This window comes from Trachypithecus francoisi, unplaced genomic scaffold, assembly GCF_009764315.1.
Source record: "Trachypithecus francoisi isolate TF-2019V2 unplaced genomic scaffold, Tfra_2.0 Lachesis_group1, whole genome shotgun sequence".
NCBI classification, from domain to species: Eukaryota; Metazoa; Chordata; class Mammalia; order Primates; family Cercopithecidae; genus Trachypithecus; species Trachypithecus francoisi.
Genome location: NW_022681454.1, coordinates 40098263 through 40122647, shown reverse-complemented (window position 1 = coordinate 40122647; position 24385 = coordinate 40098263). Strand labels below are relative to the sequence as shown.

At 45.1% G+C, this 24385-nt stretch overlaps 1 protein-coding gene across 9 annotated transcripts in view; it reads right to left on the bottom strand.

Annotated features, from left to right (window-relative positions):
* Window positions 1-10559: 10559 nt before the first annotated feature.
* RHOH (ras homolog family member H) overlaps window positions 10560-24385 on the bottom strand; it is a 54038-nt gene continuing 40212 nt past the window's right edge. For 8 of the 9 annotated variants that reach the window (XM_033214051.1, XM_033214048.1, XM_033214044.1 and 5 more), the window contains exons 2-3: window positions 12291-12412; window positions 10560-11970 (exon numbers count right to left, since the gene is read on the bottom strand). In XM_033214051.1, the coding sequence (XP_033069942.1) occupies window positions 11186-11761 (576 nt within the window). In that variant the 5' untranslated portion in view covers window positions 11762-11970; window positions 12291-12412 and the 3' untranslated portion in view covers window positions 10560-11185. Of the gene's footprint in view, window positions 11971-12290; window positions 12413-15009; window positions 15228-24385 lie in introns of all 9 variants that reach the window. The other variant, XM_033214049.1, reaches the window with a different exon arrangement.

Sequence of the window (24385 nt, the reverse complement as noted above, 5' to 3'; positions counted from 1 at the left end):
TATTTTTTGAATTTCCAGCTTTTCTGCCCTGCTTCTTCCCCGTCTTTGTGGTTTTATCTGTCTCTGGTCTTTGATGATGGTGACGTACTGATGGGGTTTTGGTATAGGTGTCCTTCCTGTTTGATAGTTTTCCTTCTGACAGTCAGAAGGACTGTCTGTTGGTCTGTTGGAGATTGCTTGAGGTCCACTCCAGACCCTGTTTGCCTGGGTGTCAGCAGCAGAGGTTGCCGAAGATAGAATATTGCTGAACAGCGAGTGTACCTGTCTGATTCTTTCTTTGGAAGTTTCCTCTCAGGGGTGACTCCACCCTGTGAGGTGTGGGGTGTCAGACTGCCCCTAGTGGGGGATGTCTCCCAGCTAGGCTACTCAGGGGTCAGGGACCCACCTGAGCAGGCAGTCTGTCCGTTCTCAGATCTCAACCTCCGCGTTAGGAGATCCTCGGCTCTCCCCAAAGCTGTCAGACAGAGTCGTTCGCGTCTGCCACGGCCCCGCTCTTTCCCCTAATGGACTGCAGCTGTGCGCTGTCCGCAGAGGTAGAGTCTACAGAAACAGGCAGGCTTCCTTGAGCTGCTGTGAGCTCCACCCAGTTCGAGCTTCCCAGCGTCTTTGTTTACCTACTTAAGCCTCAGCAATGGCGGGCGCCCCTCCCCCAGCCTCGCTGCTGCCTTGCGGATAGATCGCCGCAGACGGCTGTGTTAGCAGTGAGGGAGGCTCCGTGGGCGTGGGACCCTCCCGGCCAGGTATGGGATATATTCTCCTGGTGTGCCTGTTTCCTTAAAGCGCAGTATTGGGGTGGGAGTTACCCGATTTTCCAGGTGTTGTGTGTCTCAGTTCCCCTCGCTAGGAAAAGGGATTTCCTTCCCCCTTGCGCTTCCAGGTGAGGCGATGCCTCGCCCTGCTTCAGCTCACGCTGGTCAGGCTGCAGCAGCTGACCAGCACCGATTGTCGGCACTCCCTAGAGAGATGACCCCAGTACCTCAGTTAAAAATGCAGAAATCACCGGTCTTCTGTGTCGCTCGCGCTGGGAGTTGAAGACTGGAGCTGTTCCTATTCGGCCATCTTGCTCCGCCCCCCCTAATTTATTTTCTTCACAGCACCCATCATCCATCTACATTGTTCATTGCTCTTTTTTTTTTTTTTTTTTTTTTTTGAGACAGAGTCTTGCTCTGTGGCCCAGGCTGGAGTACAGTGGCATGATCTCGGCTCACTGCAATCTCCACTTCCCGGGTTCAAGCAATTTTCCTGCCTCAGCCTCCTGAGTGGCTGGGACTACAGGCACCTGCCACCATGCCCAGCTAATTTTTTGTATTTTAGTAGAGACAGGTTTTCACCATGTAAGCCAGGATGATCTCGATCTCCTGACTTCATGATCTGCCCACCTTGGCCTACCAGAGTGCTGGGATTACAGGCGTAAGCCACCGCACCCAGCTACATTGATCTTATCTATTTATTTTATAACTACTGTTTGAACCCCTATCCCTAATAAAATCCTTAAACTCCATGAAAGCGGGAACTTTGGCTATTGCACAGCTTGACACTAAGGCCAAGGTGCAATGATAGAAATACAAGTAAATAGTTAGGAAACAATGCAGCAAGTCCAGCTATGGAGAGATGCTCTGTTAGTCATTGAGTCCTCCACTTTCCCCGAATCAACCCCGTAAAGAACCTAAAGAACTCAGTACATTCTGAATGAATAAACTGGTGAATGGAGATGTCTTCACATACAATAAGGGATTGAGCCTCCGTTGATCCCTTTTGTGAGATACTCAAAGGTGCCTATTTGTGCTAAACAATACTAGAAATAATTCAAGTACAGCAAACATGGATTGAAAGGCAAATATATGAAAAGTGAACAAGTAAAAACCCCAGGTTCCTCTCTTCTTAGGAAGTTTACAGAAAAGAAAAGCAAAGAGTAGGAAGAGTGAGGTGGTCTGGGTCTGCCACAAATTTGTGAGCTTAGGCAGGTCAGGTAATGGTCTCAATACCTGTGTCTTCATCCATAAACAGCAGAATCCTGCCAGCTCTGAGGTGTAAAACAATGGAATGGCATAGCTGCCATTTATTGTACTAGACATAGTGTAGCCTTTACCCACATTAGCTCCTTTAATGCTCACTGTATTATTTTCTCCATTTTACAGATGAGGAAACTGACACACAGAGAGGCTAGTTAACTTACACAAGGCTGCAGAGCTTGTGTAAGAGGTTAGTTAACTGATAGAAGGTGGCAGAGCTGAGATTCAAGTTCAGACAATTTTGCTTTAGAACTTGAACTTTAAATTTTTTTAAATTAATTATATCATGCACACAAAAGAATACATAAAATATATCTGGATATTTTGAAGAATAAATAATAGAAAAAAATTAATGAACACTCAAGTACCCGTGTCCCAAACTTAAAAATAGAACATTACCAATACCTGTGACACCCTTGTGGGCCCCTGATCACCTTTCTCCCCAGAAGAAGTAATCACTTACTTGAATGATGTGTTATGATTTCTGTACTTTTTTTTTTTTTTTTTGAGATGAAGTCTTGCTCTATCACCAGGCTGGAGTGCAGTGCCACCATCTCAGCTCACTGCAACCTCCCCCTCCCCAGTTCAAGCAATTCTTCTGCCTCAGCCTCCTGAGGAGCTGGGACTACAGGTGCATGCCATCATGCCCAGCAAATTTTTGTGTTTTTAGTAGAGACAGGGTTTTACCATGTTGGCCAGGATAGTCTCGATCTCTTGACTTAGTGATCTGCTCCCCTCAGCCTCCCAAAGTGCTGGGTTTACAGGCGTGAGCCACCACACTCGGAGGAAAACAATTTTTAACCCTAATACTATTATGTTTTGCTTGCATTTGATCTTCATAGAACTGAAATCATGCTCCATATATTATTTTACTACTTGCTTTTTTCCTTCGACATTGTCTATGTTCATTCGTATTGATATGTATATCTAAAATTTATTCTTTTTTTATTGCTGCATAGTATTCCGTGTGTGAATACACCATTTTTTAGCCATTCTCTATTGATGCCATTGGGTCATTTCTAGTTTTTGCTATTACCTACAATGCTACTAATAACATTTTCATATATGTCTCCCAGAAAATCTATGCCAACATATCCCTAGAGCATGACATTTCTGGGTTAAGAGTATAGGATATTCAACACTACTGGGTAATGCCAAAATTTTATACCAATTTACACTCCCGCAAGCAGCATCTGAGTTCCTATTGTTTCATTTCCTTATTAATGCTCAATAGTGTCATGCCTTTCCCCTTCCTTTTTTTTTTTTTTTTTGAGACAGTCTTGCTCTGTTGCCCAGGATGGAGTGCAATGATGTGGTCTTAGCTCACTGCAATCTCTGCCTCCCAGGTTCAAGTGACTCTTCTGCCTCAGCCTCCGCAGTAGCTAGGACTACGGGCACATGCCACCACACTGGCTATTTTTTTTTTTTGAGACAGAGTCTTGCTCTGTAACCCAGGCTGGAGGGTAGTGGTGCAGTCTCGGCTCACTGCAACCTCTGCCTCCCAGGTTCAAGCAATTCTCCTACCTCAGCCTCTCGAGTAGCTGGGATTACACGCATGCATGCGCCACCATGCCAGGCTAATTTTGTATTTTTAGTAGAGATGGGGTTTCACCATGTTGGGCAGTCTCAGCTTCCCAAAGTGCTGGGATTATAGGCATGAGCCACCATGCCCAGCCAATGTCATATTTTTTAATTCTCTTTCCAATATGGTGGTTTGAAAATGATATTTTATGGGTGGGTTTTGTTTTCATTCCCCTGAGTACATGTGAAATGAAGCATCTTTTCTAGTGTTTATTGGTCATGTATATTTTTTCTTCTGGGAAGTATCTGGCTTAAAACTGGGCTGTTTTTCTTATTGATTTGTGGTTATTCTTTATATATTATGGATAATAGCAGAGCTTCTTGAATATAAATATATTGTTAGAACATCCACAATTTTTGAATGCTGCTATCCCAGAACTATTCTTTTGTTCATTCAAATTAGAATTAACCAACCTCCTCCTTTCTCTTCCAAGCAAATAGATACTGAGTTGTATTTCCTAGGTTTTGAGGCTCAGGAAAAGGCAATTGCCCAGACCTCCAACTCATATCTTTCAGTAGGGATTTGAGTAATCATTTAATGACAGACTATGTAGATAACTAATGAGTGCATCACTCAGAGTTCTACAGGAAATGAAATTTATTCCAGGTAGTTCGAATGAAGAGACTTGAATGAAATCACTACTTAGGTCAGGGTCAAGGGACCACATCAAGGATGCTGCTGCATCCAAAGACGAGGACCAGCAGGAAGCCATTACCCCGCGTAGGGCTGAAGGCGAGGAGAGGAAGTACCGCCCTAGGGCCCAGTGGAAGCTGGAGCCATGGAAGAGAAGCTTCCCAGTAGGAGCTGGAGCCACGGAGGGACTCATGACTATTGCCAAATAAGTAGCACCAAAGCCGGAAATGTATAGTGATAAAACACCCAGCTGTTCTCCCCTACTACCCTCTGATTTCCTGCCAGTGTCCTACTGGTTGAACTCAAGTGGAAGACAGGCAGGAAGAGATCCAGGTGATTCAGTCCACAGGCTTAGCCTCCCAGGCCCAGAGGAGGGCAGGGAAAAGTGGAAGATGGAAATGGGGAAGTGGGGGCAGCAAGCAGAGAGCAGCCAGGACAGTGGGATGTGAATTACCTGAGACTTTATTATGGGAAGAATGACAAAAGGAAGCTCCTGTAGGAAGACTGCCAAGCTCGCATCATCACCGTTTCCCCACAGTGTGTAACAAGGATCGTTGTCACCATCTTAAATTAGCAAGTGTAATGAACACTTAATATAATTATAGATATAATTTTTAGCTGGTCAAGTTTAATTATGCCAAAATTACATGGTAAAACTGGAACATTTTGTGTTTTGTTTTGTTTTGTTTTGTTTTTTGTTTTCGAGACATAGTCTTGCTCTATCCCCTAGGTTGGAGTGCAGTGTGCAATCTTGGCTCACTGCAATCTCTGCCTCCCGGGTTTAAGTGATTCTCCTGCCTTGGCCTCCAGAGTAGCTGGGTTTACAGACATCTGAAATCACACCTGGCTAACTTTTGTATTTTTAGTAGAGACAGGATTTTGCCATGTTGGTCAAGCTTGTCTCAAACTCCTGGCCAAAACTGGGGCATTTTGAAAAGTAACTGTAAAGGGGAAATATCTCTATATATCTGTCTCTCTCTCTCTCTCTCTCTCTCTTTTTTTTTCTTTTTTTTGAGACAGTTTTGCTCTTGTCACCTAGGCTGGAATGCAATGGCACGATCTCAGCTCACTGCAGTCTCTGCCTCCCAGGTTCAAGTGATTCTCCTACTTCAGCCTCCTGAGTAGTTGGGATAACAGGTGCCCACCACCATGGCTGGCTAATTTTGTTTGTTTGTTTGTTTGTTTTGAGACGTAGTCTTGCTCTGTCGCCAGGCTAGAGTGCAGTGGCACAATCTTGGCTCACTGCAACCTCCACCTCCTCGGTTCAAGTGATTCTCCTGCCTCAGCCTCCCAAGTAACCAGGACTACAGGCGCCCGCCAGCTCGCCCGGCTAATTTTTGTATTTTTACAGAGATGGAGTTTCACCATGTTGGCCAGGATGGTCTCTATCTCTTGACCTCGTGATCCACCCGCCTCAGCCTCCCAAAATCCCGGGATTACAGCTGTGAGCCACTGCACCCAGCCCAATTTTTGTATTTTTAATAGAAATGGGGTTTCACCATGTTATCCAGGCTGGTCCTGAACTCCTGGCCTCAAGTGATCCACCTGCCTCGGCCTCCCAACGTGCTGGGATTACAGGTGTGAGCCACCGAGCCTGGTCCACAATCATTATTGTACCAATATTTATAGAGTATCCTAGGAATTCGTATCTCTGCTTTAAGAGAGGGACACTAAGGCTGAAAGACACATAAGGCTGAAAACCCGGATTTTCTGACCCCAAAATACATCACAATTGTATGGTCTCTCCACTCCCTCACCATGGCTTTCTATCCACCATTAATATTGAGTTCTAGGTCAGGATGCATTTTAGAATCTATCAAAAAGTTAATGTAGAGACTTTAGGTTTAATCAATAACTTTTTATGAACTTACAGCACAAATAATTTTTGAGCTTATCATTTCCTGTGAAAACCTGCTTGACATCTTTGCCATTGATTATGTTTCTTTGCTTTATCCAGACAGATACAGTCTCAGGAAAAGTAGGTTCCTACTATTGAGTTGTACTGATCCCACTCACCTTGTAAGCATTGCTTTCTCGCACTGGGGCTGAGCACTCACAGAGCCCCGTCCCCTCTGTCATGTCACTCTACAGATGTGCCAAAGTGAGTCCTTCCATCACATCTCATTCTGGGTAAAGGGCCCCTCCTAAGTACCAAATCCTTGAAAGAAAAGAGACAGACTCTCCTCTCCCCTGTCACTCCTTTATTCAAAGGAAATACCTGAAACCTGAGGGGTGGAAAAGTGAGATAAGAAAAAGAGAACATTGGCCAGGCACGGTGGCTCATGCCTGTAATCTCAACACTTTGGGAGGCCGAGGTGGGTGGATCACCTGAGGTCAGGAGTTCAAGACCAGCCTGGCCAACATGGTGAAACTCCGTTTCTACTAAAAATACAAAATTAGCCAGGCATGGTGGAACATGCCTGTAATCTCAGCTACTTGGGAAGCTGAGGCAGAAGAATCACTTGAACCCAGGAGGCAGAGGTTGCAGTGAGTCGAGATTGCACCATTGCACTCCAGCCTGGGCAAAAAGAGCAAAACTCCACCTCAAAAAAACAAAAACACCAACCAACCAACCAACCAACAAAAAAACGAAGAGAAAGAGAATACTGGCTGGGCACAGTGGCTCACACCTGTAATCTTAGCACTCTGGGAGGCCAAGTTGAGAAGATCGCTTGAGCCCAGGAGTTCAAGACCAGTCTGGGCAACATAGCAAGACCCCGTCTCTACAATAAATTTTAAAATTAGCCAAGTGTGGTGGCGTGCACCCATGGTCCCAGTTGCTTGGGAGGCTGAGGTGGGAGGATCGCTTGAGCTCTAGAAGTTGAGGCTGCAGTGAGCCATGATCACACCACTACACTCCATTGTGGGTGTCAGAGCAAAACCCAATCTCAAAAAAAGTTTTTTAATAAAAAAAGAGAAAGAGAATATTTCCCAAGCTTTTTATAACATTAAATCGTAGTGTATTTCATCTCTGCCAATTTACATCCAATCAGCCTTTGGAATCATGCTTTAAATACCAAGGGTTGGAATGGAGACCTTTGCAAATGATGGTGTTGTGTGATATAGGTGGGTCCCATTCTCATTGCCAGAAAGAAAAGGGGAGGACAAAGGTCAGACTTGGAATATTTTATTTAAAAATATATTTTTTAAAATACAGGCTACTTGACTGACGGGGGCGGGGCCGCAAGCTACATGAGGTCGGATGTGGCGAAGCCATTCAGTCAAGCTGCTGTGGGAGGAAGTGGGGCAGGTGGTTTTGAGCAGAGCTACTTGAGTCACACAGACCTACTTGAGACTCCTGGGGCAGCCACTCACCTGCTGCATGGGCTCGGTCTTGTCACATCAACATGCTGAGCCTCAGTTTCCTCATGTAAGATGGGACTCAGTATAATGTGGGCCTACACACATGTAGCAAAAGAGTGCTTCACACAGTGGCTGGCACAGCACATCTGAAGCACTGAACAAACTTAATCAGGATGCTTCTAGATTTCTTGTTACCACACTGGATTCTGCTGCTCAGTTAACTAGTCAGTGTAAAGTTAGACAGAATAGAATTGCTATGGATGGAATGTTTGTGTCCCCACAAATCTCGAAATGTTGAGGCCTAATCCCCAGTGTGATGGCATTTGAAGGTGAGGACTTTGGGAAGTATTAGTTCATGAGGGTTGAGCCCTCATGAATGGGATTAGTGTCCTTAGAAGATGAAACACCAGAAAGATGATCTCTTGCTCTACCATGTGAGAACACAGCAAGAAGACAGCCATTGCAAACCCGGCAGAGGGATCTCACCAGAACCCAACCATGCTGTCCCTGGCCTTGGACTCCCCAGCCTCCAGAACTGTGAGAGAGAAATTTCTGTTGTTGAAGCCCCCTAGTCTATGGTTTTCCACTATAGCAGCCCAGACTGACAGAGGCAAGAATGAATTACCCGACCATGAAAATTAACTCTTTAATGTCATCAAGAACATATTTAATGTTGCTACTTGGAATAGTTAAGAATCGATATGCAATAGTTTACAGAAAGGTACCACAAATTTTGAAGTATAAGAAACCTGTGTGTGCATCTAGGCAGGCAAAAGTAAGTATGTGCTCATGTAGAACACACAACACATGGATTCTACCCAGATGACCTGTTTTTCTTCTTACCCCTGCAAGGCTAGTGAGGGTCTGCTTCCTTTCGATAACCACTGTGCGGCACAGAAGCCCAATTACTGTCTTTCTTTCCAGTTTAGTTCAACACAACTTTAGCTCCATTGCCTTCCCTGTGCTGAGCCCTGGGGACACTGAGGACACCAGGAGCCAGTGCTGCCTTCAAGAACAGCAGTCTAGCAGGAAGAAAGACACTTATTGGCTCCATTTCTGCCAGCTTCCGCCACTGGAAAGGGTTTACACATAGATTCCTGGTCTCAGGTGTGAGGCTTCCCAGAGGGAGCTGTTAAGTTTGGCTCCTGCCAACAGGTGGAGGTCTCACCTGTGTGTCCTTGGCCAGGTGACAGCAAAGCCATTTGACTGTGCCGTCTCTGGTCTTCACTTCCTGCTGTGCTGCCACCGTGGAACCACCTCCTTTTCCCTTACTTAGGATCATGTATGGTGGCCCTTCCCACTTTCAGATACCCACCCCTGTCTCTCTTCAACAAGAGAGAAAGAAAAGCCTTGGGGACAGCCCACTGCAGTGAATAGAAATTCCTTCCCACTGACATGTTAAATACCTCTCACCACAAAGGCTGGCCCTGAACACCTGCATTTCGTGATTTAAGACTGTGTGTTGAGAGAGAAGAAGAGAATCCCAGGGATATCAGAGGATATGAGATCCCTTCCCCTCCCCTGCTCAGTCATCTTTCAAGCTCCCGCCCCGTCATCTTTCAAGCCCCCCCTCCCCACCCTGGGCTGAGAACTAGAGACAGGGCTCTTGAATCAAGGGAGGCAGGTGACTCAGAGGTGAGTACAAGCCTGGAGTGCTGAGAAGTCTGGGTGAAGGCAACTGTGTCAGCCCCAGGGAACCGAGGCAATCCTCCCACCGGAGATTAAGACCCCAGTCCCAGGCCTTTTACTGGCTGTGGATAGGAGGAGAGAGAGAAGGAGAAAGCAATGTGTGAATGAGCACACATTTGGTTTTTGATACTGATTATAGCTGTAAGGAATTGACCACACAAGGGAACAGAGAAACTGGTTTGGCTATGTCAACATAACTCTAATCAAAGTCATTTATGCCAGCCACCTTACCTTTTGTGTGTAATAGTCACATTAACCCATAACAATGATGTACCTTCATAAAGGTGGTTCAGAGTGTTTCTAAGTTTTGATTAGAGCGGTAATTGATTGATCTATCTAGGCGCCAGCCTTTGCAATTTCTTTCTTTCTTTCTTTCTTTTTTTTCTTTGAGATGGAGTCTCCCTCTGTTGCCCAGGCTGGAGTGTAGTGGCACAATCTTGGCTCACTGCAACCTCCTCCTCCGGGTTCAGGCAATTCTTCTGCCTCAGTCTCCCAGGTAGCTAGAACTACAAGCATGTGCCACCACACCCAGCTAATTTTTGTATATTTAGTAGAGACGGAGTTTCACCATGCTGGCCAGGCTGGTCTCGAACTCCTGACCTCATGATCCACCCACCTCAGCCTCCCAAAGTGCTGGGATTATAGGCATGAGCCACCGCACCCAGCCCAGCCTTTGCAATTTCTACCTTAAGTTATGTAGTCCTCTATTCTCAACTTTAACAGATGAGCAACACCATTGCTTTGAAACTATTCGATAGAATGGGGTTTGAGTTGTGTGTGTGAGAGCAGGTTGCGTGTGAGTATGTGTGTATCTATTTATTCAGTATTTCCCCTGATAACTTCCTGTTATCTGAGCAGTTGCTATCGAGCTTTCTTTTTCCTGGGTTTGGAATTTGATTTTTCTTTTTTGAAGGCTGTCAATTCTACCTTTTCCCTTACATACACATATATATGTAGATACCGTCCCAATAATCCTAACTAGATCCTACAATTCATAAATTATGTTGCCACAACAGCTCAGTTTAGACAAATTTATAAGAAATTTGTCAAGTTAACAGAACTTTGAGCCCACTGTCTTTCACAGGACCTGCAATCACCTGGGAACCACCCTACCAGACTTGAAAATGACACTCTCTCGCTTCTGTTTCAAGTTCTGTTGTTATTGCTTGGAGCAGTCTGATTCTCTACCTGAAAGATGGTGTTTCAATCAGTCATGGTGAATGAGAGGAGAATATTTAGTGCATAACTGGAGCTGAGTGAAAGACAATATTGTAAATAAATGAATGATGTTTTATCATTTCAGGAAAATACAGTGATAACTTTAAAATTATTAGGCAGTATTAGGATATCCTATGGAACTGTATTTTATATCCAACTCTGAATAACAGGTAGGTAGAAAACAAATTGCAAAGATTCATTTATGGTCATTTTTAAATTTGATTACCCATTTAAATCCAGCAGCCAAGTGGCTTCAACAGACTTTCTACTTGAGGTGAAAATAATAACACCACAAACATATGGCAGAGCTCCGTACAGGTATTTCACTCACACAGGAGGTTATGTTTTCGAGGATGTAGGAGAAGATTTTCCGAGTGTGAAAACTAAATATATACAAAAGCAATCCATTTTGTTATTAAATAAAATGTGTCTTTAAATATGGAATTCTTTGAAAAACTCACTTCATCGTCCAAAATTATGGAGACTATTTCACTATTTTAATCAAAAATGGAATAGTCATTACAGTTCCCCAAGGGATTTTCTGACCGGCCCAGGCAAGGAGTTCACTTGTAGAGTGTAGTTAGTGAAAACATCCAGTGGCCAAGCCTCATCAATAACTGTATCCAAAAGGAGACACTGCTTGGGGAGTACCCAGAGAAAACACCAAGCTTTCCTGGCTTCCCAGCCCTCCCTCTCCCCATTAGTCTTTGGGGTGCATACATAAGTGTTGTGTGAAGTCTCTTGGGGTTTAGAAGATCTTGCACTCATTGATGGAGAAGAGTCTCCTTCTGTTTCGTCTCCTGGCCTGGTTGACGGCAGTTCGGACTGCGCACTCGAACACCTGCTGTACCCCCCGGTTGCTAAGGGCTGAGCACTCCAGGTAACCCTTGGCTCTGACATCCTGGGCCAGTTTCTTCCCTTCCATGGCATTGATGCAGGAGGCCCTGTGGGGCCCCATCTCCCGCTGGTCAGTCTGGGTGGCCACCACCAGCACAGGGGTACAGGGCAAGTTGCTCCTGATTTCACCAATCCACTTGTTCTTCAAGTTCAGGAATGAGTTATGGTTGGCCACAGAGTAGCACATCAGCACCACGTCTGCCTGCTGGTAGGACAGGGGCCGGATGCTTCTGAAGGCGTCATTGCCGGCTGTGTCCCAGAGGCCCAGGCTGATCTGGATGCCATCCATGAAGACGTCCACCCCCGTGTTCTCGTACACTGTGGGCTTGTAGGCCTCCGGGAAGGTCTCAGAGGTGAAGCGCACCAACAGAGAGGTTTTCCCCACAGCAGAGTCGCCCACCAACACGCACTTGATGGAACTCAGCATCTTCCCAGCCTGCTGTCCTACTCGCAAGTCCAGAATCCCAGGGAAAAGAGCCCTCAGTGGGCGGCTGCAGCACACGCCATTCAGCAAGGGGAAGGCAAGCCAGGTAGGTCTGTGTCCTCAGGACCTCTGACGGCGATTTGCAGAATGTTACTTCTCCCTGCCCATCCAAGCACTGTCTACTTTGAAAACCTCCAAAGCCCAGTCTTCAACTGGAACAGAAAGAGAAGGGGGAAAATGAAGTCTTTCTTTCTTGCCTTTTTTGAAGATAAGGGGCTTCCTCATTGGCAAACAGATTAAATGTGGGGCAATCTCTGTATAGCCAACCAACCCCACTTGTGCAATCTACTCTTCCCCTCTCAGGGAGAGCTTAGATCTGTCTTCGCCCAACACACACACACACACACACACACACACACACAACGCCTCCCGGTCAAGAAGCAGAAGCTGACTTTATCTCTAAAATCATTCAAGCCCTAAAAAACACAAGCAACTGTTCTGATTGCAACATGAAAAAGACCTCGGTAGCAACCTGGTGTGTGAAGGAGACGTTTCCAAACAGGTCTCTGTCGGCTTCTACTCCAAGAAGTGGCAAAGGCCCCTGAGAGCGTTCTCCGCGGCTTCAGTTTCTGATGGATCTAGCCACCTTGGAAACTGCAAGAAACAAGAATGTTATGAGTGACAGATACTTTATGCATTTCTTTTTGTTTATTGACTAATCACACAGTCCTTGGTTTATGGGAATACGTGTTGTAATAGGGGAAAAGAAATTACTAGAACTCTAAAAATTTGCTGTGGTTTTTCCCTTGAGGTTTTTCCAAAAACTGGTAAGAGATGCAGCAGACTGGCCTTAGAGTTATCTGCATCTGAAATCAGGTACTGTCACCTACACATGGCTTTGAGCACACTGCTTGAACTCCACGCCTCAGCTTACACATCTGCAAGATTGTGATAAATTTAGGAACCACTTAGAGATGCTGTGAGGATCAAGTTATTTCTTTCTTTTAACATTTTTGGATGGCCATCTGTGTATCCCGAACTCTGCTAGGCCCCTAGTCAAACAAAATAACTTGCCTGAAAGCAGCCATATTCAGTGCATGTCACTTAAACAGGACTGCATAAATGGAACAATCTGAATTTCGTGAAAGGCCAAATAAATTCTCGTTCAGTGCAGTGGGAAAACTCCAGGCAATGAGCTCTGCCTTGGAGACACTGTCAGGTCTGCTGCGGCACGATATCACAAAGCCAGCCCAGCTCCAGACGAAGGAAAAGTCTTTCAGACCAAAATTCAGAGTAAAGGTTATTACTGCGATCTGGGCTTATAAACTCCCCTCCTTGTTGATCTTCCTGACATGTGTCATGTAAGACAATACAAAGCAAACCTACAAGTCTGATGTAAGACATAATTTTTAAGTCACTTCTCTAAATCCTGGCATTCCTTTCCAAAACATTTTTTTTTCCTTTTCTTTTTCTTTTTTCGGAGACAGGATCTCACTCTGTCGCCCAGGCTGGAGTGCAGTGGTGTCATCACGGCTCACTGCAGCCTGGACCTCCTGGGCCCAGGTGATCCTCCCACCTTAGCCTCCCAAGTAGCTGGGACTACATGTGTGTGCCACCACACCTGGCTAATTTCTTGCTTTCTTTGTAGAGATACAGTCTCACTATGTTGCTCAGGCTGGTCGTGAACTCCTGGCCTCAAAGATCCTCCTGTCAGCCTCCCAAAGTGTTGGGATTACAGGCGTGAGCTACTACGCCCGGCAGCCAAGACATTTTTATCCTTGTCAACCCACGGTCTCTGTTGTTTAATTATACCTAATAGCCTTTGCAAATGAGTTAGCCAAATAAATAATTCACATGATATTCACATATTCATGTTTTTAATGAATATGTGAATATATTCATTAAAATATATTTTAAATATATTTTATTTAAACATTCACATGTAAGCCAAATGACGTTGGCCAAATTACTTAACTTCTCTGAACCTTGATTTTGTCATAGAAATGAAAATAAGAAAAGGACTTTCTTCATGTGATCATTGTAAGGATTCAGAATGTGAAGAGTCTGATTTAGCACAAAGCCTGGCATCTGGGAATTACAGGAAGCCATCGAGTTATCCACTTCACTACTATCTGAAACACCAAATACTGAATGTCCATAGTGGAGGGACCACTTTGCCAAATGTTTACCTGGACTCTTTCTCCAGGCTGACACCAGGTTACTGTCACACACCATGGTCATGGACCCCATTTGAGACTAGACCTTTGAGGAAGGACTCCTTGAGGGCTCCATAGGCTTTAGTTAGACATTAGATCCTTAGACCAAGTGGCAACTTAAATATATGCATTTGTGACTTAGTCCAGAGCCAAGAACTCTTAAGATATTTTTACGTTTTTTTAATTTAATTTAATTATCTTATTTTTTATAAATGGAGTTGGGAGTCTCATTATATTGCTCAGGCTAGTCTCAAACTCCGGAGTTCAAGTGATCCTCCCACCTCAGCCTCCCAAAGTGCTGGGATTACAGGCATGAGCCACCACGCCTGGCCTTAAGTTTTTTGGGTTTTTTTGGAGCACAATTATTGCATTGTGTGTTTTAATATTTCATTTTTGAGAATTTAAACGAGCATTTAAATATCAAATATTGTGCTATTATTTATTATTATTATTATTGCCTATTTCCTCCATATTTTATTTATTTATTTATTTATTTGGCCTTAAGTTTTATTTGACCCCAGTGTAGCAGGGCCAGAATTAGGAAAAATGTACACACTTCAGGCCTTTATTTATTTATTTATCTTAATTTTATTTTTTTGAAATGGAGTTTTGCTCTGTTGCCCAGGCTAGAGTGCCATGGCTCGATCTCAGTTCACTGCAACCCCCGCCTCTCAGGTTCAAGCAATTCTTATGCCTCAGTCTCCTGAGTAGCTGGGACTATAGGCATGCACCATCACACCCAGCTAATTTTTGTATTTTTAGTACAGATGGGGTTTTACCATGTTGCCAAGGTTGGTCTTGAACTCCTGACCTCAAATGATCCACCCGCCTAGGCCTCCCAAAGTGCTGGGATTACAGGCGTGAGTCACCGCACCCAACCACTGGCCACCTTTATTTATTTTTTGAGACAGAGTCTTGCTCTATCTCCCATGCTGGAGACAGAGTACGATGGTGGCTCACTGCAGCCTCCACCTCCCAGGCTCAAGTGATCTTCCCAGCTCAGCCTCCCAAGTAGCTGGGACTACGAGCACTCACCACTGTGATCGGCTACGTTTGTTTAGTTTGTATAGAGACAAGGTCTCACTATGTTGCTGAGGCTAGTCCCGAACTCCTGGGCTCAAGTGATCCTCTCGCCTCAGCCTCCCAAAGTGTTGGAATTATAGGCATGAATCACCACACCCAGTCCTTTCAGTTATTTAAATAAACTCTCCAATAAACTGACTGAGCTAAAGCCAAATTTTCTGAGTGAATATCTGCAAAAGGAAATTAATAAGGCATAATTGTTAAGGTCATGGGCTTTAAAGTCAGGTAAACCTGGCATTGAATCCGAGCTGCCCAACCGACTACCTATGTGACGAACTTGGAAGATTTTCTAACCTCCTTAAGCCTCAGTTTCCTCCTCTGTAAAATCAGTGTAATAATATTATATCTGCATCACAGGTTGTTGAGAGTATTTAAGTGTGCTTAAAGCTTAAAGCTTAGAGCACAAAATTCTTTCTTTTTTTTTTTTTTTTGAGACTTGAGTCTCGCTCTGTCGCTCAGGCTGGCGTGCAGTGGTGTGATCTCGGCTCACTGCAACCTCTGCCTCCCAGGTTCAAGTGATTCTGCTGCCTCAACCTCCTGAGTAGCTGTGATTACAGGCGCCCACTACCATGCCTGGCTAATTTTTGTATTTTTAGTGGAGACGGGGTTTCACCATGTTGGCCAGGCTGCTCTCAAACTCCTGGGCTCAAGTGATCTGCCTGCCTCAGCCTCCCAAAGTGCTGGGATTACAGGCATGAGCCACTGCGCCTGGCCTAGAGTGCAAAATTCTTAGCAGGTGCGTAATATAAACATACTGTATGTACATAGTAAACATACAGTAAGTAGTCCCTATTAATAATATTCTGAAATAACAATTACTAAATATAATGATAAACAGTTATTAACGCTAAGTAGGGAATTTAAAGTAGCACAAAAGAGGTTTCTCCAACAAAGGGTGTTCTGTGTGTATCACACCCAGACATGGCTACAAAAAGAGAGAAAGAGAAAGAGAGAGACTCCTGTCTAAGCTTTGCTACCCAGCGAGTCAGAAAGATGAAAACATCTCTGTTCTATCAAGTGACCCTCATGTGCCAGCCAGTTCTGACCCCAAGTGGCTCATCAAGTCAGCTTTCAGGGCCTCAGTTTCATAAACTGTAAAGTAGTTCTTGACAGTTTTATTAAAACTGAAGCCAAAGTACCTGCTGCTGTGAATACAAAACATAAACCACTGCATTACCGTGTGGCAGTAAAGATGGATGATAAGCCTTGAGGACAGGAGGAGCCTTGGAAGATGCCTAAATATGGAGCTGGGAGAGGAGGGGAAGTAGGGGAGGAGCTGCGGTCCGAGGCAGAGCCATACCCTATATGGACATGACAGATAATCTTCAGAATGGGTCACATGTGTCCAGGAGTGAGCTGCCTCAAGTTACATCATCAGCATGTGAGTCTGATGGGCTTGATTTCAGCGAATTTCTCCTAAAGAAATTCTCCCTAGAAGGGCTTCTGGGTGAAAAAAGTGAGTCTTCCATGGTATTTCCCAAGTGGCTAACTGGCAAGAGTGGTCCAAGTATGTCTCTTCGTACGGAAGAGTTACGAGAGCGTCATGGGTGACGACACTGAGTGGCTCTCCAGGCTGTTCTTCTCAGGCCTTGAATCAGATAGAATCAATGAGCCTTTACCTCCAGAGCCTCCGGGGTCTCTGTAATTTGATGCTCTTGCCCTTTTTCTCTTTCTACCATTTTCACAGAAAAGGGTCCCTCAACAGGCCTCCAGGGTTCACACACACAGAGACAGAGGAGGGAAGGGAGGCTTCATGTTGCAAAAGCAACAGGGTTGGGCCTTTCTGCCCACTCTGGCAAAGAGACCAAGATACACACAAGTGAGGGATTAGGGGAAGAGACATCCTAACCCATTTCCTCCTCCGGAGAGCTGAGGGCTGTCCAGTAGGAAATCCTGGTTTCCTTTTGGACTCAATTCTAACGGCCGTGCTAACAGACACTCATTCTCCACCTGACGCCCTCCACAGGCTCGCTCCGTGCCATCCTACTGGCTGGAAAGACCTGCTCTTCACTCAGCCCCCAACTCCCACTCCTTCTGGAAAGCCTTCCTTGACCACCAGCGCTCCCCAGCCCCTGCCAGATCAGATGCCCCCTGCTGTGTTCCCAAAATACCTCTACGTACATCTGACACAGAAACTACCACTCTGCCGAAATGGCTCATCTTCTCAGTTGAAAAATGGAATGAGATCTGCCCTGCCTTCTTCACTGGGAGCTCATAAGGATTAGGTGGAAATGGTAACAATACGGAAATAATTTCGGTTTGTACTTTTACAATACTTTGTATGTTTGGAAATGTTCTCTTGTTGGTTTTGCGAGAAAGTCTTTTTATAACAATACAGCATAATATAGAGCTAAAGTGAAATTATGACTACTATTAACGGATTGTTATTATTGCAGGTTTGAAGTTAGCTGGGCTTTGGTGGAGGTAGCTCACTTCAAAATGCTGATGGAATCCTCAGCTGTCTTTTTAAAAAATATGAGTCCATCACCAGTTGGGGGTGACCTATCAATTACAGACAATATATCTAAATGTCATCCTCCTCAAGGAGCTTTGGACAAAGGACCTGTGCTGGTAGCAGCCGATTCGTTCATTAAGGAAATGGATTCCACTATGAATCTAACACAATTAAATGGCCAGGAAGTCACCACGCTCCTCAGCAACCTCTAGCAATCTCTAGCCAGCACCTTCAATAGCCCCTTCCTAGCCTAGCAGGGACATCACAGCAAAAGCCAGCCTTTCTCAGGATGGGTGAGCCCATGCAGGGGGCTCCCCAACTGGGAAGTGGGGCTGAGTGCTTTATTCCTTTACGGAGTCTCACTGTGTCCCCCAGGCTTGTATGCAGTGGCATGATATTGGCTCACTGCCGCCTCCGCCTCCTGGGTTCAAGTGATTCTCCTGCCTCAGTCTCTTGAGTAGCTGAGATTACAGGCATCCATCACCATGCGCAGCTAGTTTTTTGTATTTGTAGTAGAGAAGGGGTTTCGCCATGTTGGCCAGGCTGGTCTCAAACGCCTGACCTCAGGTGATCCACCCACCTCGGCCTCCCAAAGTGCTGGGATTACAGGCGTGAGGCACCATGCCCAGCCAGTGCTTTGTTCTTGTGGGGGAAGGGAAGCAATTCCAAAAATCTTAAGCAACTTTAGAAAAAAGCAGTGTAACCATCTCTAAACTTTTTCACTCCAAAATCTTACCGGTTTTCACTATCTAACAAATAGACACTTGTATGTATCTTCTAAATAGTTTTCAGATTTAAGCTTTTTTAAATTTCAACATTGTCTACACACTTGCTAGATTTCAGCTAAATAGATTTCCACTGTTTCAACAATTCCTAACTGCATAGCTATTCCTCATTGTCTTTGGGTTAGTTCCGTATTTCACCATAATTAGCTACATATATGTACATATGTGTATGTGTAGAGATATAACTTTATATATGTAAGGTATAGGTAAGTAACTTTTTTTTTTTTTGAGATGGAGTCTCACTCTGTCATCAGACTGGAGTGCAGCGGCGCGATCTCGGCTCACTGCAACCTCCACCTCCCGGGTTCAAGCAATTCTGCCTCAGCCTCCCAAGTAGCTGGAACTACAGGCGCCCACCACCACGCCTGGCTAATTTTTTGTATTTTCAGTAGAGACAGGGTTTCACTGTTAGCCAGGATGGTCTCGATCTCCTGACCTCGTGATCCACCTGCCTCAGCCTCCCAAAGTGCTGGGATTACAGGCATGAGCCACCGCTCCAAGTTGTAACCAGCTCTTCAGATCAGGTCTCCACTCCTCTTCCTACAAATAAACCAGTTCTTGATTTTTTTTTTCTTTTTTTTTTTTTGAGATGAAGTTGCACTTTTTTTGCCCAGGCTGGAATGCAATGGCGCGATCTCAGCTCACTGCAACTTCACCTCCCGGATTCAAGCGATTCTCCTGCCTCAGCCTCCCGAGTAGCTGAGATTACAAGGTGCATGCCACCAAGCCCATCTAATTTTGTATTTTTAGTAGAGACAGGGTTTCATCATGTTGGTCAGGCTGGTCTCAAACTCCTGACCTCAGGTGACTCGCCCACCTTGGCCTCCCAAAGTCCTCGGATTACAGGTGTGAGCCACCATGCCCGGCTCAGTGCTTTATGTTTTAAAGGACATCTGTTGCTTCCTGATCTGGATGCTGGTTTCACAAGTGTGTGCAGTTTGTGAAAATCCACCAAGCTGTATACCCATGAGGTGTTCACTTAGACAAAACTTCAATTAAAAAACATTTTTAAAAATAAGGTTACCACCTTTGCGGTGAACATCTTCTCAAGTGGTATTTTATAAGTTCTACTTGCAAGAGTTTATTTCACTAATCTGAATCCCATCTGAATAATTCCCCCTACTGTGTTGCTAATTGCTACAAATAATCACTAAATTTTCTCTCAAAATCACAAAAAGAAATCATTTTTAAGTCAGTGTATTTTCATACATAGATCATCTCTGTTTGAAACAGATTTTGTTCTGAAAGTTTGTTTGCAAGATGCTGGTTTGCTTGGCCAGGCACAGTGTCTCACGCTTGTAATCCCAGTGCTTTGGGAGGCTGATGTAGAAGGATCACTTGAGGCCAGGAATTCAATACCAGCCCAGGCAACATAGCAAGACCCTGTTTCTATTAAAAAAAAAAAAAAAAAAAAAATGCTGGTTTGCAACTTTTAACATAAGTTCACCAGAATAAAAAATGTTAAGCAGTATTTATATTCCTAAGCCTGAAGCATATTAAACCCCTTTATAGTTGAATTCAAACAAAACATTGCCAAGTCCTGAAGCCTTTTATTAGTTCAACATATTAAACTCTGAGACCTCTCTGAGCCGTGTGTCCTGCCCTCTGACTCCCAACCACGCCAGGACCGTGGTCCCCTTCCCCTCCTCTGGTCCAGCAACTCTGCCCTGACTGGTCTCTTCCACTCCAGGAGCACGATCAAGGAATCATTGCCTGAGGTCTAGAGTTCTTAGCCTGGTTCAATTTCAGAGTCAAATACAAGACTAGCCAGCTAGACAACTGCCCAGAGCACCCTTACAACCTCATCTCAAAACTAAAGTGATGGGGAAATGCATTTCCTACTACTTTTCTCAAAATAATTGGAATACCCTGAAAAACTGCTTGGAGTTGAGGGTGCAACCCCAGGAGGTACGCTCAGGGAAGGACACGTGGTCTCTGAACTTCTTTTAGGGAATGTGGATCTTGTTTACCAAAGGACTCGTGTTTTCTCAGTTGGGTATCCATTTTTGGGGCCTGAGCTGAATATTCTAGGAAAAAGAGAGCAAAAAGGCAAATCATGCCTATCTAATCATTCTATAACGTCACGATGCTATAAATTAAGGTTGTCAAACTATGGTTCATCCATGGCTGAACCCAGCCCGCCACCTGTTTTTGTATGGGCCATAAATTGAGAATGGTTTTTACATTTTGTTTTATTTTATTTTATTTGAGAGGGAGTTTGACTCTGTCGCCCAAGCTGGAGTGCAGTAGCATGATCTCAGCTCACTGCAACCTCCGCCTCCCAGGTTCAAGCGATTCTCCTGCCTCAGCCTCCCAAGTAGCTGGGATTACAGGGAGTTTTTACATTTTTTAATGGTTGAAAAAAATCCAAAGGAGGAAAATATTTTATGACATGTGAAAATTACATGAAATTCAAATTTCAGGGTTCATAAATAGCATTTTATTGGAACACGGTCATGCCCATTCATTGACATGTTGCCTATGACTGCTTTCTTGCTGCAACATAAAGTTGCAATCAAGTCTAAAATATTTTCAATTTGGTCTTTACACAAAAAAGTTTGCCAACTCCTACTAGACAGAAAGGTAGTTCAGAGTAAGAAGGGGCACATAGACCTGGGGTCTGGCAGGCTTGGTTTGGCTCTAATGTCTGCCACTTAAATGCATGACCTTGGGGCAATTCCTTAACTTCTCTGAGCTTCGGTTCCTTTGACAACAAAGTCAATTATGCATAATGTCCACAGCATGACTGACTCCGGAGCCATACTGCCTTTCAGCCCCACTGGCTCTGTGATCTCATGAAGGTCACTTAACTTCTCTAAGCTCCTCTTCCCTAATTGTAAATAGGCAATAAGAATGGTACCTACCTGGTGTGAGTTGGTTGATGGTATTATTTTTAATAATAAAAATAAAAATAAAATAATGGTACCTACCTTACAAGGTGGTTGTACAGAATTAAAAGGGTAGTGCACGTAAACCACATTGCATAGTGCCTGGCACAGAGTGAGTACTGTAGAAGTATTTACCATTATTATCATTTACCTTGAGGGGTTGTCGTAAGATGGCTCTGAGCTAGTGTATGTCATGAGCCGAAAACAGTGCCTGGAACAAAACAGGCACTAGCAAATAGTAGCTGCTATGATGATGATGATATGAACCAGTACTATAGACACACAGGAGAGGGAGCATTAATTCTCGAGATGGGAGAAAGGAGTGGTGATTAGGGAGCCCTGCGTTTGAAAGGTGACAGCTGATCTGTAGGATGAGTAAGATTTTGATAAGCAAAAGAGAAGAAAGCCTTTGTGGGTGGGGAGAAGCCTGCGCAAAGGCTCAGGGGCATGAAAATGCATGTTGGATTTGGGGAAGTAGAAGAAGTTCAGGGAGGTTGCACTGTGGGCTGCTCAGTGGCGAGCAGGACATGGCGGGTAGAGGGATTATGGGAGATGAGCCTGTAATTCAACACAATCCAAGGTTGCCCTCTGCTCATCAGCAGCCACAGCACACTATTAGCTCCAACTGACTCCAATTAAAATTGGTTAACAGCCAATTAAAATCTCTGGGTCTTTGGCACATAAAACTGTTACTAGCCAGGCACAGTGGCTCCTGCCTATAATCCCAGCACTTTGGGAAGCCAAGGCAGGAGGATCACCTGAACCCAGGAGTTCAAGACCAGCCTGGGCAACATGGTGAGACCCACCCCCGCCAAGTCTACATTAAAAAAAAAAATTAGCTAGGCATGGTGGAGCACGCCTGTAGTCCCAGCTACTTGGGAGGCTGAGGCAGGAGGATTACTTGAGCCCGGGAAGCTGAAGCTGCAGTGAGCCATTATCATGCCACTGCACTCCAGCCTGGCCAACAAAGCGAGACCCTGTCTCAAAAAACAAAAAAACTGTTACCAATCCACTCTCTTTTAACTTAAATGTTACTAGCCTCTTTGAGCACCTACTCTGTGTCAGGCATTGAAGTCAAGTTAAAGAAGACACAGTTTCTGCCTTCAAAAAACTTATAGTCTAATGGCAACACTAGACATCAACTTCAGCAAGGATCTAAGGTAGGAACAAATAAAGTGCCAACAAAGGGAAAAAGTGCTACTTGCAACTAGCAGGAATCAAGAAAGGCTTTGTGGAGGCCATGATATTAGAACATGACCCTTAAAACTACTGAGCTTGAGATGCACAGAGAAGAAAGAGAAACATGAGCAATGAAGGAAAAATCTGGGGCACCTAGAAGGGTGAAAGGCAGCTCAGTTGGGCTAAAAGGCAGAGCCCAAAATGGGAGATCAAGCTGGGCTGTAGGAAACTCATTCTTGTGGCAGGGTAGGCTGGACTGCAGGCGGGAAAGACCAAAGAGGCAAGTGGGAGGCTCCTGCCGTTGGGATCAAGGATGGCTTTATCCAGAGCAGATGCTGTGAGACAAGAAACGGGGAGAGGGGCCCCAGCAACATCCACAAGGTGGAACTGACGTGCAGGCCTGAAACAAGGTGATTCCGAGGCTGTATAGGCCTGGGCGCCTGGGAGAAGCTGCTGGCAAACCCAGGCAGCACCAGAGGAGAAAGCCGGACCTGTGACATCCGTGAAGAGGTGGGTGTTTCCCACTGGGCGCCTGCTGAAGAGACAGCGCGCTTTCAGCAGCGCCACCGGGCTGCCGCCAATGACAAGGCTATCATTTACCGAATAAAGGGGAAGAGAAGTGGGGCAGCCAGGGTCGTCTTCCTCTCCCATGAGCTTTGACATGGAATCTTTAGCTAGAAACATGTTCTCCTCTATGTTATGTACAGCCAAAAAAAAAAAAAAAAATCACCTAAGAATAGGTGGGTCTTGCACAAGCCAGTTTGTTCCTATATTGAAACCATTAACATAACAGTGTACAAGTCTATTCACGGACACAGGAAAAGGCTTCCTAAGCTAAATGAGTGGAAAGCAGATTTCTTTTTTTTTTTTTTTTTTTTTTTGTGAGGCGGAGTCTCGCTCTGTAGCCCAGGCTGGAGTGCAGTGGCCGGATCTCAGCTCACTGCAAGCTCCGCCTCCCGGGCCCACGCCATTCTCCTGCCTCAGCCTCCGGAGTAGCTGGGACTACAGGCGCCCGCCACCTCGCCCGGCTAGTTTTTTTGTATTTTTAGTAGAGACGGGGTTTCACCATGTTAGCCAGGATGGTCTCAATCTCCTGACCTTGTGATCCGCCCACCTCAGCCTCCCAAAGTGCTGGGATTACAGGCGTGAGCCGCCGCGCCCGGCTGAAAGCAGATTTCAAAATTTTCTGTACAGGAGATTCCAGAGCTGTGAAAACATCTAGAGTGTTGCCTACCTCCGTGTGAAGCTGGCTTGTCTCTGGGTCCTGGGGTTGTATGTGATTCCCATTTTCTTCTCCTTGCTCACATGCATTTAAAAATGTGTCCACGATATGCATGTGCTATTTGTGCCGTTTTGAAGAAGTGCTTCCTGTATGTTGTTTTGTCTTTTTAATGTTGGCTTAGAAGGGAACGAAAAGGCTGGGCTGGTGCCTTGAAGCTACAGAAAATTTCTGGGAATCTCTATCAGTGACTCTGAAAATTTTTCTAGGTCTACACTGCTGAATTCGTTTACAATTCCTAGAAGCACTAACTCCAACTTCTGATTCCCTTTTAAAGGTCTGTTTCATTCTCTCCTCCTTGCAAAAGAGATTAGCAAAGCTGAATAATTCTGCCTCCTGAATCACAGCTGTCCATAGCTATCCTCAGCCCCAAGCCATCTCTTCTTTCTTCTTACTCATAAGAGTTTTGAAAGTCCAGGCTGAGAGCCAGGCGTGGTGGCTCACATCTGTAATCCCAGCACTTTGGGAGGCTAAGTGGGGGTGGATCACTTGAGATCAGGAGTTCAAGACTAGCCTGGCCAACATGGCGAAACCCCAGCTCTACTAAAAACACACACACACAAAATTAGCTGGGCCTGGGGGCAGGTGCCTGTAATCCCAGCTATTCGGGAGGCTGAAGCAGGAAAATTGCTTGAACCTGGGAGGCAGAGGGTGCAGTGAGCCGAGATCACACTACCGCACTCCAGCCTGGACAACAGAGGGAGGCTTCGACTCAAAAAAAGTCCAGGCTGGGTGCCGTGAC